General features: G+C 37.4%; 1 protein-coding gene across 1 annotated transcript in view; it reads left to right on the top strand.

Annotated features, from left to right (window-relative positions):
• MAN1A2 (mannosidase alpha class 1A member 2) overlaps positions 1–17,840 on the top strand; it is a 234,726-nt gene that overhangs the window by 97,801 nt on the left and 119,085 nt on the right. The window contains exon 6 of the mRNA XM_049879976.1: positions 16,468–16,562. Within this exon, the coding sequence (XP_049735933.1) occupies positions 16,468–16,562 (95 nt within the window). The remainder of the gene's footprint in view (positions 1–16,467; positions 16,563–17,840) is intronic.

Raw genomic sequence — 17,840 nt, 5'->3', positions numbered from 1 at the left:
CACGTGATTGTAGAGGCTGGAACGTACCAAGTCCATGGATCAGGATAGAGGCTTCTCTCGATATGCATAGTCACAGGGTCTGGCAAACCCAAGATTGGTAGGTCAGAGGGCAGGGATCCTGCTCACAGGCTGTGAAGATTGACAAATCCCAAGATCGACAGATAAGCTGATAGCTCAAGTCCCGAGAACCGGAGGTCAAATGAACAGAAGGCAGCCACAGGATCCAGAGTGAGCAAAAAGCCAGAATGTCTGCTTATATTCAGATGCAGGCCACACCCCCAAGGAAACTCCCCTTCAACTGATGGGCTACTCACAGCAGATTCTATGTGATCCATGGGAGTGATCACATATAAACACTGAGATTCACAGCCCAGCCAAGTTGACACACAATCTTAACCATCACACAAACTAAAGGAACAGGAGCTTCAGTGAAGAGATATGTCAAGGAATCCAGTCTTTGCAAAAATATTTTGGAAAAGCCACTAAACCAATGGACTACTATGACCTTCAACAATAAAAAAGAGAGGGAAATTAAAATAAATAAACCTCCCAGCAAGCCCTGAGGAAGGGCAGTAATCTCATTTCCAGAGTTATATTATTCAAATGTTCCATTTACAAAAAAAAAAAGCATACAGAGAAACAGGGATGGATGACCCATTGAAAGAAATAAAATGACATAAACTATTCCTGAAGATGCTCAGACATTGGAATTACTAAAGACTACAATAACTCAAATATGCTCAAAGAGTTAAAGGAAATTATGGACAAAGAAGGAAACCAAGAAAATGTGTGAACAAAACGAGAATGTCAGTAAAGAGATCAAATCTATTGCCGTTGAATTGACTCATGGCAACTCGTCTATTACAAATTAGAACTGAGCTCCATAGAGTTTTCTTGGCTGTAATCTTTGTGGAAGCAGATCACTAGGCCTTTCTTTTGCAGCACTGCTGGGTGGGTTTGAACTGCCAGCCTTTCAGTTAGTAGTTGAGTGCAAACAGTTTGCACCACCCTCAAGTGAGTTTTTCATTTAATAATTATACTTTTCAGCTCCAGAATATCTGTCGGGCTCCTTTTTTATAATTCTTATCAATAAAGAGAAAGAAATTATAAAAAGAAACCCAACAGAAATTCTTGAGCTGAAAAGTACATTAACTGAAGTGAAAAAGCTAATGGAGGGGTTCAACAGCAGACTTGAGCTGGCAGAAGAAAAATATCAGTGAGCTTGAAGATAGTACAGTTGAAAAGATCTTGTCAGAGGAATAGGAAGAAAGAAAAAAGTAAGGAAAAAAGAACAGCCTAAGGGACCTGTGGAAGACCATTTAGTGGACCAGCATACACATTGTGGGAGTCCCAAAAGGAGAAGAGAAAGGAGCAGAAAGAATATTTGAATAAATAATGGTTGGAACTTACTAAATTTGACAAAAAGAAAGGAATTTGCAAATTAAAGAAGCTCAACAAACTCCAAGTAGGATAAACCCAGAGATATCTACACTGAGACACATTATAATCAAACTTTTGAAAACAAAATATAAAAGGAATCGTGTAAGCAGCAAGACAGAAGAAAATTGGCACATAGGAGGAATCCTCAATAAGAATAATTTCACCTTTGAAACCATGGAAGCTAGAAGGCATTGATTGGGATGACATTTAAAGTACTGAAAGAAGAAAAAAATGTCAACCAAGAATTCTGTATCTGGCAAAATTCTCTTTAAAACAAGTGAATCAATTACATATATGACAGTCTATGAACCCTGAGCATCAAATGCAGAATTAAGGAATTGGTCTGACCGACAGGGGAGGGTGAGACAAGGCAGAAGCAGTGATGAGTTGCCGAGCCTGCGCAGCACCTCAGCTCTGATTTCTTGGTGCTGTTCTTTGGCACGATGGCGGCAGAGCAGATTGTAGTTTCCTGAGACACGGCAGCTTCAGCGAAAGAAGGCAAGAAAAGTTGCACATCCCTGACTCTGTGGCATATCTACAGCGGGGCTGGTTGCAGTGTTTAGGAAGTGGCTACTTCAGTGAAAGAAGGCAAATGAAGTGCTGGCACCCCGACCCTTTGGTGTGACAACTGTGTGACGAGCTATGAAGTTTAAGACAAAGCTGCTTCAGCAAAAGAATGCAAGCGCAGGACGCAGCCCCAACCTCCTGGGGCAATCTTGGTGGGGACCCAGCCAGCACGCACGAGATACACACGCCTCAAGAATCTGATATAAAACAGCGCTCTCGACACAAGATAAGAGATTTTGTCTAACTTACTGTGTGGATCTAATAGCTCCTTCTTCTGAAAGTACTTTCTCCTATCTATCTGATCCTTCTCCCCTGTGCGTCAGCCAGCTTCATTAACAGTTGAATTCCCTCGGCCTGAGATAGAGCCTACTGCACTATCTTTGAGCCATTCTCCTGGCCTCAGAGAAGGAACAAATTAATAACAGGAGAAAAAGACTTTCTTGACTCCACTAACCTGAAAGCTCAGAGCAGAAGTGGCTCCAGTCCAGGCATAAGCGATCCACAGACTTTGGCTTTCACCCCTACATGGATCCAGGTGACTCTTATTTTGCAAGGGAAAATCTGTTAGAGGTCAGACTGTAATTGTTGCAGCTGTGTGGTGGAGAGAGGTTTTGGAGGTCTGATACTACTCTGCCTATTAATCAGGGCCCTCACCTACCCACAGCAGGGACCTGAGCTCTCGAAGCTCCATCCACACCACCTAGCAACCCACGAAAGGGGTCCAAGGTTAGTGGTACCTGCCAGTCTTTACAGGTATAAGCATTGTGTGTGTAAGGTACAGCTGCAAACCCCATCCACCAGAGCACTGTAGAGAACAGGTGCTCCTTCCTCACTGATACTTGGGGGAAGGCTGTCAGCATCCTGCCTTCCTCAGAGTGTGACCCCCTGCCACTACCAGAAACTAGTGCATACAACCGTCACCACTACTCCTCTAAGATTGTAGGTGTGAGCCTGTACCACACACTAGGTGACCGACTATCAGGACACCTGAGCTGAATCTATACAAGAATAGTGAATGGACTCCTGGGCTCATATACCTGGTAACAGCTCTAGCCATCTGGTAACAGGATATTAGTGCTTCAAAGGCTCCAATAATCATGTTAACTCACTCTAGTAGCTAAAAACTCAAAATAAAACAAAGCAAGAAGCTAGGACACAGTGAGCAAACATAAAATAAATTATTACAATAACTTATAGATGGCTCGGAGACAGCAATCGCTATCAAATCACATAAAGAAGCAGACCATGATTGCTTGTACAAACTCCCAAAACAGAGAATCAAGGACTCTCCTGGATGAAGATGTGTTCCTGGAATTGCCAGATGTGGAATACAAAAGACTAATATACAGAACTCTTAATGACGTCGGGAATGAGATCAGGCAATACACAGAAAAAGCCAGGGAACACACAGATAAAACAGTTGAAGAAATTAAAAAGATTATTCAAGAACATAATGAGAAATTTAATAAGCTGCAAGAATTCATAGACAGCATTCAGAAATTTAAAAGAATAACAATGAAATTACAGAATTAGACAACTCAATAGAATGTCAGAGGAGCAGCATTGAGGAAATGGAATGCAGAATTGGGGAGATTGAGTATAAGGTACTTGGCACCAATATATTTGAAGAAAAATCACATAAAAAATTAAAAAAAAAAGAAGAAACCCTAAGAATTATGTGGGACTCTATCAAGAAGAATAACTTGTGAGTTATTGGAATACCAGAACAGGGAGGGATAACAGAAAATACAGAGAGAATTGTTGAAGATTTGTTGGCAGAAAACTTCCCTGACATCCAGAAAGATGCAAGGATATCTATCCAAGATGCTCATCGAACCCCATACAAGGTAGATCCTAAAAGAAAGTCACCAACACATATTATCATCAAACTTGGCAAAACCAAAGATAAAGAGCAGCCAGGGATAAGCAAAAAGTCACCTACAAAGGAGAATCAATAAGAATAAGTTTGGACTACTCGGCAGAAACCATGCAGGCAAGAAGGCAATGGGATGACATATATAGAGCATTGAAGGAGAAAAATTGCCAGCCAAGAATCATATATCCAGCAAAACTCTGTCTCAAATATGAAGGTGAACTTAAGACATGTACAGATAAACACAAGTTTAGGGAATTTTCAAAAACCAAACTAAAACTACAAGAAATACTGAAGGGAATTCTCTGGTTAGAAGATCAATAATATCAGATATTAACACAATAATAGAACACAAAACAGAGAAACCAGATATCAACTCAGATAAGGAAATCAAACAAAATAAGATGGAAAAAAAAAACGCTAAAAACAGGGAACCACTGATGTCATTATGTAAAAGATGACAGTAATCAATAAAGGGAACTAAATGAAGAAGGCATAGATCTTCCATATGGAAAGGAAATCAAGATAATATAAGGAGATAGAAGTTAGCTTTAAACTTAAAAAAATAGGGGTAAATATTAAGGTACCCACAAAAAAGACTAACAATTCCACACTTCAAAATAAAAAACAAGATAAACATAAAGACTCAGGGAAAACAAATTCAACTACAAGGAAAAAGAGGAACACACAATTTAAAAAGAAAAACTCTCAGCACAAAAAAGTAAGCAGAAAAGTGAAACTGTCAACAACACACAATGAAGGGCATCAAAATGACAGCACTAAACTCATACGTATCTGTAATTATGCTGAATGTAAAGGGACTAAATGCACCGATAAAGAGACAGAGTGGCAGAATGGATAAAAAACATGATCCATCTATATGCTGCCTACAAGAAACACACCTTAAACTTAAAGACAAACAAACTAAAGGGATGGAAAAAAATATATCAAGCATACAACAATCAAAAAAGACAAGAAGTGCAAATATTAATTTCTGGTAAAATAGACTTTAACGTTAAACCCACCTCAAAGGATAAGGAAGGACATTATATACTGATTAAAGGAGGATATAACTGTATTAAATTTATGAACCCAATGACAGGACATCAAGGTACATAAGACAAATTCAAACAGCATTGAAAAGTGAGATAGACACCTCCACAATTAGAGGAGGAGACTTGAACATACCACTTTCGGTGAAGGACAAGATATCCAGAAAGAAGCTCAATAAAGACACGGAAGATCTAAATGCCACAGTCAACCAACTTGACCTCATAGACATATACACAACACTCCACCCAACAGCTGCAAAGTATACTTTCTTTTGTAGTGCACAGGACACATTCTCTAGAATAGACCACATATTAGGTCATAAAGCAAGCCTTTGCAAAATCCAAAACACTGAAATATTACAAAGCACCTTCTCTGACCATAAGGCCTTAAAAGTAAAAATCAGTAACAGAAAAAGCAGGGAAATGAAATCAAATACTTGGAAACTGTGAACAATGCTCAAAAAAGACTGGGTTATAGAAGACATTAAGGGTGGAATAAAGAAATTCATAGAATCCCATGAGAATGAAAAAACTTCCTATCAGAACCTTTGAAATGCAGCAAAAGCAGTGCTCAGCGGTCAGTTTATATCAATAAATGCACACATACAAAAAGAAGAAAGGGCCAAAATCAAACATCTATCCCTACAACTTGAAGAAATAGAGAGCAATAAAAGAAACTCTCAGGCACCAGAAGAAAACAAATAATAAAAATCAGAGCAGAATTAAATGAAATAGAAAACAGAAAAACAATTCAAAGTGTTAACAAGACCAAAAGCTTGTTCTTTGAAAAAAAATTAACAAAATTGATAAACCACTGGCCAGACTGGGAAAAGAAAAACAGAAAAGGAAGCAAATAACCCGAATAAGAAATGAGATGGGTGATGTCACAACAGACGAAACTGAAATTAAAAGAATCGTATCAGATTACTAAGAAAAATTGTACTCTAACAAATTAGAAAACCTAAAACAAATGGATGAATTTCTAGAAACACATTACCTACTCTAACACAAACAGTGGTAGAACAACTAGGTAGACCCATAACAAAAGAAGAGATTGAAAAGGTAATAAAAAACTCCGGAAAAAAAAAACCAAAAAAAGCCCTGGCCCTGACGGCTACACTGCAGAGTTCTACCAAACTTTGAGAGAAGAGTTAACACCACTACTGCTAAAGGTATTTCAGAGCACAGAAAAGGATGAAATACTCTCAAACTCATTCTGTGAAGCCAGCATATCCCTGAGACCAAAACCAGGTAAAGACACCACACACAAAAAATTACAGGCCTATATCCCTCATGAACTTGGATGCAAAAATCCTCAGCAAAATTCTAGCCAGTAGAATTCAACAACATATCAAAAAAAAAAAATTCACTATGACCAAGTGGGATTCATACCAGGTATGCAGGGATGGTTCAATAGTAGAAAAACAATTAATGTAATCCATTATATAAATAAAACAAAAGAGAAGAACCACATGATCTTATCAATTGATGCAGAAAAGGCATTTGACAAAATTCAACACCCATTCATGATAAAAGCTCTCAGCAAAATAGAAATAGAAGGAAAATTCCTCAGCATAATAAAGGGCATTTATACAAAGCCAACAGCCAGCATCATCCTAAATGGAGAGAGTGTGGAAGCAATTCCCTTGAGAACAGGAACCAGACATGGATGCCCTTTATCACCACTCTTATTCAGCATTGTGCTGGAGGTCTAGTCAGAGCGATTAGGCTAGATAAAGAAGTAAAGGGCACCCAGATTGGTAAGGAAGAAGTCAAAGTATCTCTATTTGCAGATGACACGATCTTATACACAGAAAACTGTGAAGAATACTTAAGGAAGCTACTGAAAATAAGAGTTCAGCAGAGTATCAGGATACAAGATAAACCTACAAAAATCAGTTGGATTCCTCTGCACCAACAAAAAGAACATCGAGGAGGAAATCACCAAATCAATACCATTTATAGTAGCCCCGAAGAAGATAAAATACTTAGGAATAAATCTTACCAGAGATGTAAAAGACGTATACAAAGAAAACTACAAGACACTGCTGCAGGAAACCAACAGAGACCTACATAAGTGGAAAAACATACCTTGCTCATGGATAGGAAGACTCAACATTGTAAAAATGTCTATTCTGCCATAAGCGACCTGTAGATACAATGCAATTCTAATCCTAATTCCAATTACATTTTTTAATGAGCTGGAGAAACAAATCACCAACTTCATATGGAAGGCAAAGAGGCCCCAGATAAGTAAAGCATTACTGAAAAAGAATGAAGTGGGAGGCCTCACTCCACCTGATTTAGAACCTATGATACCACTACAGTAGTCAAAACAGCCTGGTACTGGTACAACAACAGATACATAAACCAATGGGACAGAATTGAGAATCCAGACATAAATCCATCCATATATGAGCAGTTGATATTTGGCAAAGGCCCTAGAACAGTTAAATGGGGAAAAGAGAGTCTTTTTAACAAATGGTGTTGGCATGACTGGATATCCATCTGCAAAAAGATGAAACAAAACCTATACCTCATACCAGGCATAAGAACCAACTCAACGTGGATCAAAGACCTAAATATAAAATCTAAAATGATAAAGATCATGGAATTAAAAATAGGGACAACGCTGGAAGCCCTAATTCGTGACATAAACAGTATACAAAACATTACTAACAATGCAGAAGAGAAACTAGATAAATGGGAGCTCCTAAAAATCAAACACCTATGCTCATCCAAAGTCTTCACCAAGGAGTAAAAAAGATTACCTACAGACTGGGAAATGTTTTTAGCTATGACATTTCGAATCTCTAAAATCTACATGATACTGCAAAAACTCAACTACAAAAACACAAATAACCAAGATAAAAAATGGGCAAAAGATATGAACAGGCACTTCACTAAAGAAGACATTTAGATAGATAACAGACACATGAGGAAATGCTCACTATCATTAGCCATTGGAGAAATGCAAATTGGAACTGCAATGAGATTCCATCTCACTCCGACAAGGCTGGCATTAATCCAGAAAACACAAAATAATAAATGTTGGAGAGGTTGTAGAGAGACTGGAACACTTATGTACACTGCTGGTGGGAATGTTAGATGTTACAACCATATTGGAAATTGATTTGGCATTTCTTTAAAAAACTAGAACTACCATATGATCCAACAATCTATTTGGAATACATCCTAGAGAAATAAGGGCCTTTACACGAACAGATATATGCATACCTGTGTTCATTGCAGCACTGTTTACAATAGCAAAATGATGGAAGCCACCAAGGTGCCCATCAACGGATGAATGGATAAAGAAATTATGGTGTATTAACACAGTGGAATACTATGCATTGATAAAGAACAGTGATGAATCTGTGAAACATTTTATTACATGGAGGAATCTGGAAGGCATTATGCTGAGTAAATTTAGTCAGGTACAAAAGGACAAATATTATATAAGACTACTATTATAGAACTGGAGAAAGAAATCATTTAAATAGAGAAGAAAATATTCTTTGATTTTTATCAGAGGGGGGAGAGAGGGAAGGAAAGGAGAGGGGTTTTCGCTAATTCGATAGTAGATTAGAATTGTAGGTGAAGGGAAAGACAACATACAATATGGGAGAGGTCAGCACAACTGGACTGAACCAAAAGCTATGAAGTTTCCTGAATAGACTGAATGCCTTCAAAGGTCACCGTAACAGGGTCAGGGGTTTGGGGACTATGGTTTCAGGGGACATCTAAGTCAATTGGCATAATAAAATCTATTAAGAAAACATTTTGCATCCCACTTTGGTGAGAGGCTTCTGGGGTCTTAAAAGCTAGCAAGTGGACATCTAAGATGCATCAATTGGTCTCAACCCACTTGAAGCAAAGGAGAATGAAGAACACCAAAGATACAGTGTAATTATGAGCCCAAGAGACAGAAAAGACCACATAAACCAGAGACTCCATCAGTCTGAGACCAGAGGAACTAGATGGTGCCCGGCTACAACCGATCACTGCCCTGACAGGGAACATGACAGAGAATCCCTGAGGGAGCAGGAGAGCAGTGGGATGCAGACCCCAAATTACCGTGATAAGACCAGACTTAATGGTCTGACTGAGACTGGAAGGACCCCAGTGGTCATGGTCCCCAGACCAGTTAGCCAGAGACAGGAACCATTCCCATAGCCAACTCTTCAGACACGGATTGGACTGGAGTATGGGATATAAAATGATACTGGTGAAGGATGAGCTTCATGGATCAAGTAGACACATAAGACTATTTTGGATTCCTGCCTGGAGGCGAGATGAGAGGGCAGAGGGGGCCAGAAGCTGACCGATTGGACTTGAAAATGGAGAGCAGAGGACAGGAGTGTGCTGTCTCATTGGGGGGAGAGCGGTTAGGAGTATATAGCAAGGTGTATATAAATTTTTGCATGAGAGACTGACTTGATTTGTAAAGTTTCACTTAAAGTACGAGAAAAGTTAATACAAAAATAATAATTAAAAATAAAGTGAGGGTAGAGAGACACTCCCAGATACATAAAAGCTGAGGGAGTTTTTTTACCAGTAGACCTGCCTAACAAGAAATGCTAACGGGAGTCCTTCAGGTTGAAATAGAGGACACTAGATAATAACTCAAAACTGTGAAGTAATAAAGATCTCTGGAAAAGGGAATTTCAGGCCAGGTTTATTTTTGGTTTATACTACTTGTTATGTCTGTAGTCTTGTGTCTTCTGCTATCATTTATGAGACTACGGCAGGCTAACTTGTTAGTTTGCGAATAGAACAAAACCTTGGATGCTTCATGGTTTCTTCCAGTTGTGGTGATGGGATGATGAAGAAAAAAGGGTCATGTTAATGGATTTGAAAAGACTCCCTGAAATCCCGTAGTCAGTACTCTCACCCATGTAGTGGATGATAAGGGGGATGAAGGGACCCTTACTGTCCTACCTGGTAGTGAATGTTTTTAGAGCCTTCACAGTGAGAGATAGGATTGCAGCACACAGCCTGAGTGTGCCTTGGTTATTGTTCACTCACTTCTGGAGGGAGGAGGAGGGGCAGCAATCCCTGGTTCCCCAGCCATAAGGCATTATGGCTATGGCTGCTCAGTTCAGTGGGTCCTCAAAGCTAAGACAAATGATGTCAACAATTAGGGTGTACAGCTTTGTGTAGATTAAAAACAGCTGAAGTTAGTTGGTTAAGGCTGAGCAAGTAATTCCTGAAAACCAAAAGTAAGTGCAAAGCTTTGCTTACTTGAGTAGAGCTGCTCTTCTCCTGAGCCTTCTGAGTCTTCCCTCCCCTTCTGCCCTAACCTCAGCTGCTTTATGGAAGAAAGTCAGTCATGGACTTAGATTTTATAGTTGTGTTGGATAAAGACATCTGGGCCATCACTCTCCTTTAGCATCTCAATCTTCCTAGAGTGCCTTCTATTGATAGAGCCTAACAGAAGCCAATTAACAGAGCAGAAACGTGGTTTGTAGCGTCCCAGCCTAAGCATCACAAAAAAGAACATAAAGTGATAGTTTGGAACTGAGAGACTTTAAGTGGTACAGTTTTAAAAGAAAACATCCTATATTGAAGTGTAATATATGGTAAAGTATTGGGAAAATATGGTTTATTTAGTAATTGGTACTGTCATCATGATTGATTATACATCCCTGAAAAAAAATACTGGACCTTTTACATCCGACCACATGTAAAAATAAATTTTAGATGAGGTAAACTCAGTATAATAGAAGAAAAGACCGTTTTAATATCTAAGGCTGGGGTCGACTTACAGAAGAGTTCTTGCAAATTGAATAGAACAAAAAAGAAAAAAAAGGAAAAATGGTCACATAACAAGACCACATAGTTCACAGAAATGAAATGTAGGTGGTTGATAAACATACGAAGATGTTCAATCGCAATAATATACAGAGAAATGTGAATCAGGCAATAAGATGAACTTTTCTTTACTCATGAAATTAAATAACATTGATAACCAGCTTTAGCAAGCGTGTGGGGGAAAGGTACAGTCTAATATCTTGCTGAGGTGTGAATTGCTGCATCCTATTGAGTTAATGACTGGACCTGTATCATTCTCATTATCCCCATAGTTAGGGGTATCCTTAAAGGCTATTAAAAGGCCTGTTGCTAGGCAAGTTTTACTTAGGGTGAAGTAAAGATTACTGAAAAACTGGGTTAACAGAGAAAAAAAATTCATACACATACCTCCCACTCAAAATGAGCTAGCAAACTATAATTTAAAAACTAATGAAGATGCTACAGCATGAATAAACCTTGAAAACATTATCCTCAGTGAAATAAGCCAGTCACAAAAGGATAAATATTGCTTATACACAGTACGCAATGTATAGAGGCCAAAACTTATTAGTGTTACCAGAGTATCAGGGAGTGGAGAAAGGGAGTCATTGCTTAGGGAGCACTGGTTTTCTGTTAATGGTGGTGGAATAATTTGGAAGGGGATAGTGGTGATGGCTGCACAACATGAACATAATCAGTGTCACTGAGTTGTACATGTAAAGATTGTTGAATTGGCAAATGTTTTGTTATCTGTAGTTTTACCACAATTGAAAAAATAACTAATGAAGAAATGTAATGCTAATAAAGGGAGTCAACAAGAACTTGACTTTAGTCTAAATAATATTAATTTTATAGAATATTCTGACAAAATATAGTTGGGATGCTCTATGAAATTAATAAAGCTATAGCTTTCATTTAAAAAAGAGTCTTATAGACTTGTGAAATGAAAATAGACTTAAAGAGAGAATTCATGATTTGGAGGGCAGTACTGAAAATTCATCGAAGCATAGAGAGTCAGAGAGAGAAGATAAGAAAAAAAGATAGATTGGGAGGCTTTAAAGAATGTTTCTCAGGAGGCCCAGATGAGGTTTATGGAATAAATGATAGAGAACCAGTACTTTAAAAGATTTGAATTAATATTTGAAAAAGATTTCAAGAATAAACAGGAAATATTAAAAACTACCAAAGTGAAAGGACCAATTACTTAACAAAAGAATGGCATCTGACAGTAGAGTTCTTAGCGCAGTTGATGTCGGAAGATAAAATATATAATTGCCAACCTAGAATTTTATATTAGCCAAACTATCATTCAAGAGACAGGATGTAAGATATAGGATAAAGAGGTATGCATATAAACTAATAAAGTATTTTGAGAATTATTGACTGTATTGAATATTACCCACTGCCGTCGAGTTGATTCCGACTCATAGCGACCCTACAGGACAAAGTAGAACTGCCCCATAGAGTTTCCAAGGAGCACCTGGTGGATTCGAACTGCTGACCTCTTGGGTAGCAGCTGTAACACTTAACCACTGTGCCACCAGGGTTTCCTATATTAAATATTATTAACTATAAAAATTAAGACAAAACAGTGGAAGGTTTAAGATTACGTGGTGTTGTTAATTGCCTTCAAGTTGGCCCCTGACTCATGGCAACCCCATGCACAACAGAATGAAGTGCTGTCTGGTCTGCAGCAGCCCCATGATCATTTGTGTATCTGTGAGGTTTTCATTGGCCAATTTTTGGAAGTAGGTCGCCAGGCTTTTCTTCCTAGCTTGCCAGTCTGAAAGCTTGATGGAAACCTGTTCAGCATTATAGCAACACCCAAGCCTCCACTGACAGATGGCTGGTGGCTGTGCATGAGGTGTACTGGCTGGGAATCGAACTCTGACCTTCCACGTGGAAGGTAAGAATTCTACCACTGAACCACCGCTGGATTTTATATATTGAAGTTGTCAAGGATTTCATCTTACTTGGATCCTCAATCAATGTCCATGGAAGCAGCAGTCAAGAAATCAAATGATGTTTTGCATTGGGCATATCTGCTGCAGAAGACCTCTTTAAAGTGTTAAAAAGCAAATTGTCACCTTGAGAACTAAGGTGCACCTGACCCAAGCCATGATATTTTCAGTTGCCTCACATGCATGCCAAAGCTGGACCATGAGTAAGGAAGACTGAAGAAGAATTGGTTCCTTTGAATTGTGGTGTTGGTGAAGAATATTAAATACACCATGAACTGGCAGAAGAATGAACAAATGTGTCTTGGAAGAAGTACAGCCAGAATGCTCCTTAGAAGGGAGTGTGGCAAGACTTCACTTCACGTACTTTGGACTTGTTATCAGGAGAGACCAGTCTCTGGTGAAGGACATCATGCTTGGTTAAATAGAGGGTCAGCGAAAAAGAGGAAGACTTTCAATGAGATAGGTTGACACAGTGGTCTCAACAACGAGTTCAAACATAGCAGTGATAGTGAGGATGGTGTAGGACCAGATAGTGTTTCATTCTGTTGTACATATGGTCGCTATGAATGGGAACCAGCTTGATGGCACCTAACAACAACAAAGCAGTGAAGTTGTTAAGTACATAGATTGTGGAGTTGGACTGGCTGGGTTTAAACCAAGGCTCACCACTTAGTAGGTGTATGACCTTGGGAAAGTTACTTATATCTCACTTTCCTATTCTGTAAAATGTGACTAATAGTATTACTTATTTCATTGAGTTGTTGTGAGGATTAAATGAATTAAAATATGTTTGCCATTATGATTTCCATCATTATCCAAACATTTTTGTAGCCTATAGTATTGTTGAATGTTAACATCAGATATCTCAGGTAGATGGGGGTGATATAGAAGCTGGAGGAGAGAATTTCCTTGTTTATTATAAATCTCTGTGCCCTTTGGCTTATTAAATTGATTCATTCAACGGTTGTTGAGCACCTACTATATGTTAGACACTCGTTTAAGCACTGACAGTATAACAGTGAATAGAACAAAAACTTCCAGCCCACCTATAGCTTCCAGTCTACTGTGGGGAAACACAATAAATAAGATAGAAATTCAGAGAATGTATGTGTGTAACCACATATACAGTGCATACATACACTGTTAGTAATAAGTGCTAAGGAGAAAAGTGAAGCAGGGAAGGGGATAAGGAGTTTATTATTTCAAATAGGATGTCCAGGGAGTACCCGAGACAGTAACATTTATGTTAAGACCTGAAGGAGATAAGAGAGTGAGCCATGAGGAAGAGTATATAGTCAAGGGACAAATTGGCAGTAGCTGTGAAAATGACAAATAAATATACCCATTGATCAAACAATTCTAGTTCTGAATTTATTTTATATAGCTGTATAACCCAGGCTTGTTTGCCGGCCAGCGTACTTCACGTAGGTAGTATTTCATTCCATTGTGCGTGGCGTCGCCTGAGTTGGAAGCCAAGTAGATGGCAACTAACAATAACAACGTAGTTTGGAAACAAATTTAAATGTCCATCAGTTTAGGGAACTGATTAAATAAATTATGGTATATTCATATAAGAAGTAATTCTGCAGCCCTTTGTGTGCTGATTTGGAAAGATCTCTAAGATACGATTAAGTGAAAGAAGCATGTTCAGAATAGAGTGTATGATACTGTACATGAGGGAGAGAGAGACAAAAATGTGTGTATGGGAGGCCAGGAAATGAGATTAGGAACTATGAAACTGATCAGCATGCATTATTTACTAGATATTCAAGAAACTGATGGCCGATTGCATTGTAGATGGTTGAGGGACAGAATTGAAAAAGACTTTTTTTTTTTTTTTTACTGTATACTCTTTGATACCTTGTGTATTTTGTCTTACCTGTCTGCATTGTGTACTAAAAACTATTTTAAATTAGCTGCTGGTACTGTGTACTAAAATATGTTGGAGTTTTCGCTCTTGTCTACCAAAATGTGATTCTGAAAACAGAGAATTTAATGCTACAATGTATTTATCATTAAAGAGTTTGTATATTTTTGAATAAATTAAGTAACTATAAGAAGAGTTTCTCAGTGCCTTAGGTGTTTTCTCTTTGGAGTGTCCATTAGAATTGGTTACTATATATGTTAACTGTAATTAATGACACAGGGTAGTTAGTTGAAAATTAGACAATATGTTATTGATTACTTCTGTAAGCGAAATGAGACTGCTTTCTATTGTGAAAAAATTTATATTTATAAATCATTTTACCATTTTTAATATTAGTTTCATACTTAGAAAAGATGTGATACAAAAATAAATGATTAGCAAATAGATAACAAAGCACTCAACTGCTAGCTGAAATGTTGGCAGCTGGAACCCACTAAGAGGTCTCTCGGAAGACAGGCCTGCTGATCTGCTTTCCAGAGGTCACAGCCTTAAAACTCTGGGGAGCAGTTTTACTCTGGACCCATGGAGTTGCATGAGTCAGAATGGACTTGAAGGCAACTAACAATAACAATACTAGTTCTTAGATGAAAATTTGGTTCCTTTGTTCTCATGGTAAATAGAAGTGATACTGTTTACTATAAAATGTAACCTGTCTTTGTTAACATGTAAATATTAATGCTAAGAGAAATGAATTTACATTTGCGTTTCTGAATTAATGAGTTGAATAAGAGAAAATTATTCAGATGTTGACTTTAAATTATTATGTTTTTATTTGAGATTTTATATTAAGGTAAGTATTAAAGGAAATGGTAAATTGTGAATATATGAGTGTATGTAATTAAAAGGTCTGCTGAGTGGTTCTTACCATATTGAAGTTACCTTGCAGAACATTTTAACGTCATTCTTTTTTTTGTCTACTTGCACCTATTCTTCTCTAATATATTCTACCACAATAATGTCGTCATGCTTTGTTTAATATTTTCACAATTCAGAACTTTGGTCTGTTCAACTACATATTATTTAAAGGCTTTAATAATGTTTTATCAAAAACATTCAGCTTTAATGAAAAGATGAGACCTTAAATAACCAAGCAATTTTTAATCAGCCTGAGAGGGGATAGACCTGAGGTAGATTGGTGAATGTGCTGCTGCTTCTAATCAAACGTTATGACCCAGTCTCAGTTCAGAGCCTCTAAATCAGTGGTCTTCAAAGTGGGGTACACAAGCCAATCTATGGGAAAATGCTAAGAAAATATTAAAAATTTTACTATATATATCTTGATAATAGTACCTGGTTTAAAGAGTTTAGAGGCCACTGATATTTAGGCAATTTATTGTTTGGGATACCAAAAAAGCAGCAAATGGGGCAGAGAGGCACAAAGCATTTATATGTCTGAAGGTAAACTTGGAATATGAACAGTCTACATTTTCTTTCCTTTTTATAATGCTTGTTAAATCTTGATGGAAAATGTTTAGACATAAACATGGTTTCAGTAATCCAAGGCCATTTGTCTGAGTTGGATTACATCTCTTTCTTTTGTCTTAATATTTGAACTAAGCTCGTATTCCTTGGCTGAAAATTTGGTGGCCTAATGTTTTAGGTTTTTTGCCAGGCGAAAATATAGTGTCAACACCAAACCATGTTCTTCACTTTCAGTTAAATTGTAGTTTCAGGCCTTTGTATCTTGGGTACAAAGTATCCAGTTTACAAATGCTCTGATTGCTGTATGCTCCTGATGCGAAAGAGATGATGTCTTTTTTTTTTTTTAACCGAGTGCATTGTGATATGTATCCATGAGAGATGAGCAGATGCTTACTGATGGCTATAATTACGAATATTTATGTTTTTACCTAGATATTCAAGATCAAAGCAGTGCAATTGGCTGAGAAACTCCTTCCTGCTTTTAACACACCTACTGGGATTCCCTGGGCAATGGTCAATCTGAAAAGGTAAACTGCGTTTTGTGTGTGTATCTGTGCTGGAAGAATTAGATTCTTGATTTTTTTATCCCTAGAATTTTCTAGTTCTCTCCACACACACTTTTTAAGACGAATTATTTTTTCTGCATATAAGCAAAAGCATGTTTTCTTTAAAATATTTTCTGATTTTTTAAAAGGTGTCCTTACTTTGAAACAGTTCACCTTTCTTAGCTTCATTCCAATTTCTGTCACTTGTTTCTCTAAGTCTAGATTTCACTTGCTTACCCGTATGGTTATAAAATGTCTCTTTTATTTGCGTATTCATTTCCGTTTAGTGCTATAATGGGTTCAGAGTACTTTTCCTCCCGTTTTTCTTCTTTAACACCACCTGCTGATCTCTCTGTGTCAAAATGGAAAACAATATGTCTAAAAATCAGGACTTTCTATTGCTGAAAATCTTATTAGTGATAAAGGCAGGCACAATTCATGATGTTGACTATAGAGTGTTATAGTACCTATGCTATTGAAGTTCAAAGTGAACTTTTTTAAAACATGATTCTTTGCAATCTGTTTCATTCTAATAGAAAACACTTTCCACTTAGAAATGGATTAACTGTTTTCTTTGGACAACTTTAGAAATCATTCAGAGATACACAATTAAAATTTGAATAATGTCAACACATTTTAACTTACATTTAAATAATTTATGCTGGCTGAAATTGTTGCTGCTCATTTCTTCTTAAAATAAAGTTTATTATTCATTTCAGTGTGGGTACTTGGAAAGTACCTGAAAATGTGACTCTTGCTGTCCTTGCACCTGCCTTTTGAATAAAAGTTAGGAGTATTTTTTTTGTTTTGGAGACATGATTCTGTGATTACTTGAAATAAACTAATCTATTTTAGTTATTTCTTTCTAACAGACAACTTTATGGAGTTTGTGTTTATATTGAGAAGTCAGCATTTATTACTGAACCTTAAACCTGACTCTACTATTCTCTTATTTCATGTACTGGATGTAATGTAAATTACCTTCATGTGAGAGAAAAAGCCAGCTGGAGTTTCAGAACAGCCTCCGCAGATGGATATGGCCAAGTGATGTTCACATACCTGTTCTTTTTCCTTAGTTTCATGACAGATTTTCTGATGTTTCCTTCACTATCATCGTAAGAGTCATATTATCTTCTTATAGAATAATTAAATCTTAATTCTGATATGAAGAAAGACTGGAGGACATTTTTGTTTGTTTTGTCTAAATAGAGGAAAAAAACTGAAAAATCAAGTTTACGTTGCAAAACTTCAAATTTTGAT

This window comes from Elephas maximus, chromosome 3, assembly GCF_024166365.1.
Source record: "Elephas maximus indicus isolate mEleMax1 chromosome 3, mEleMax1 primary haplotype, whole genome shotgun sequence".
NCBI classification, from domain to species: domain Eukaryota; kingdom Metazoa; phylum Chordata; class Mammalia; order Proboscidea; family Elephantidae; genus Elephas; species Elephas maximus.
This window is presented reverse-complemented; position numbering and strand designations above follow the sequence as displayed.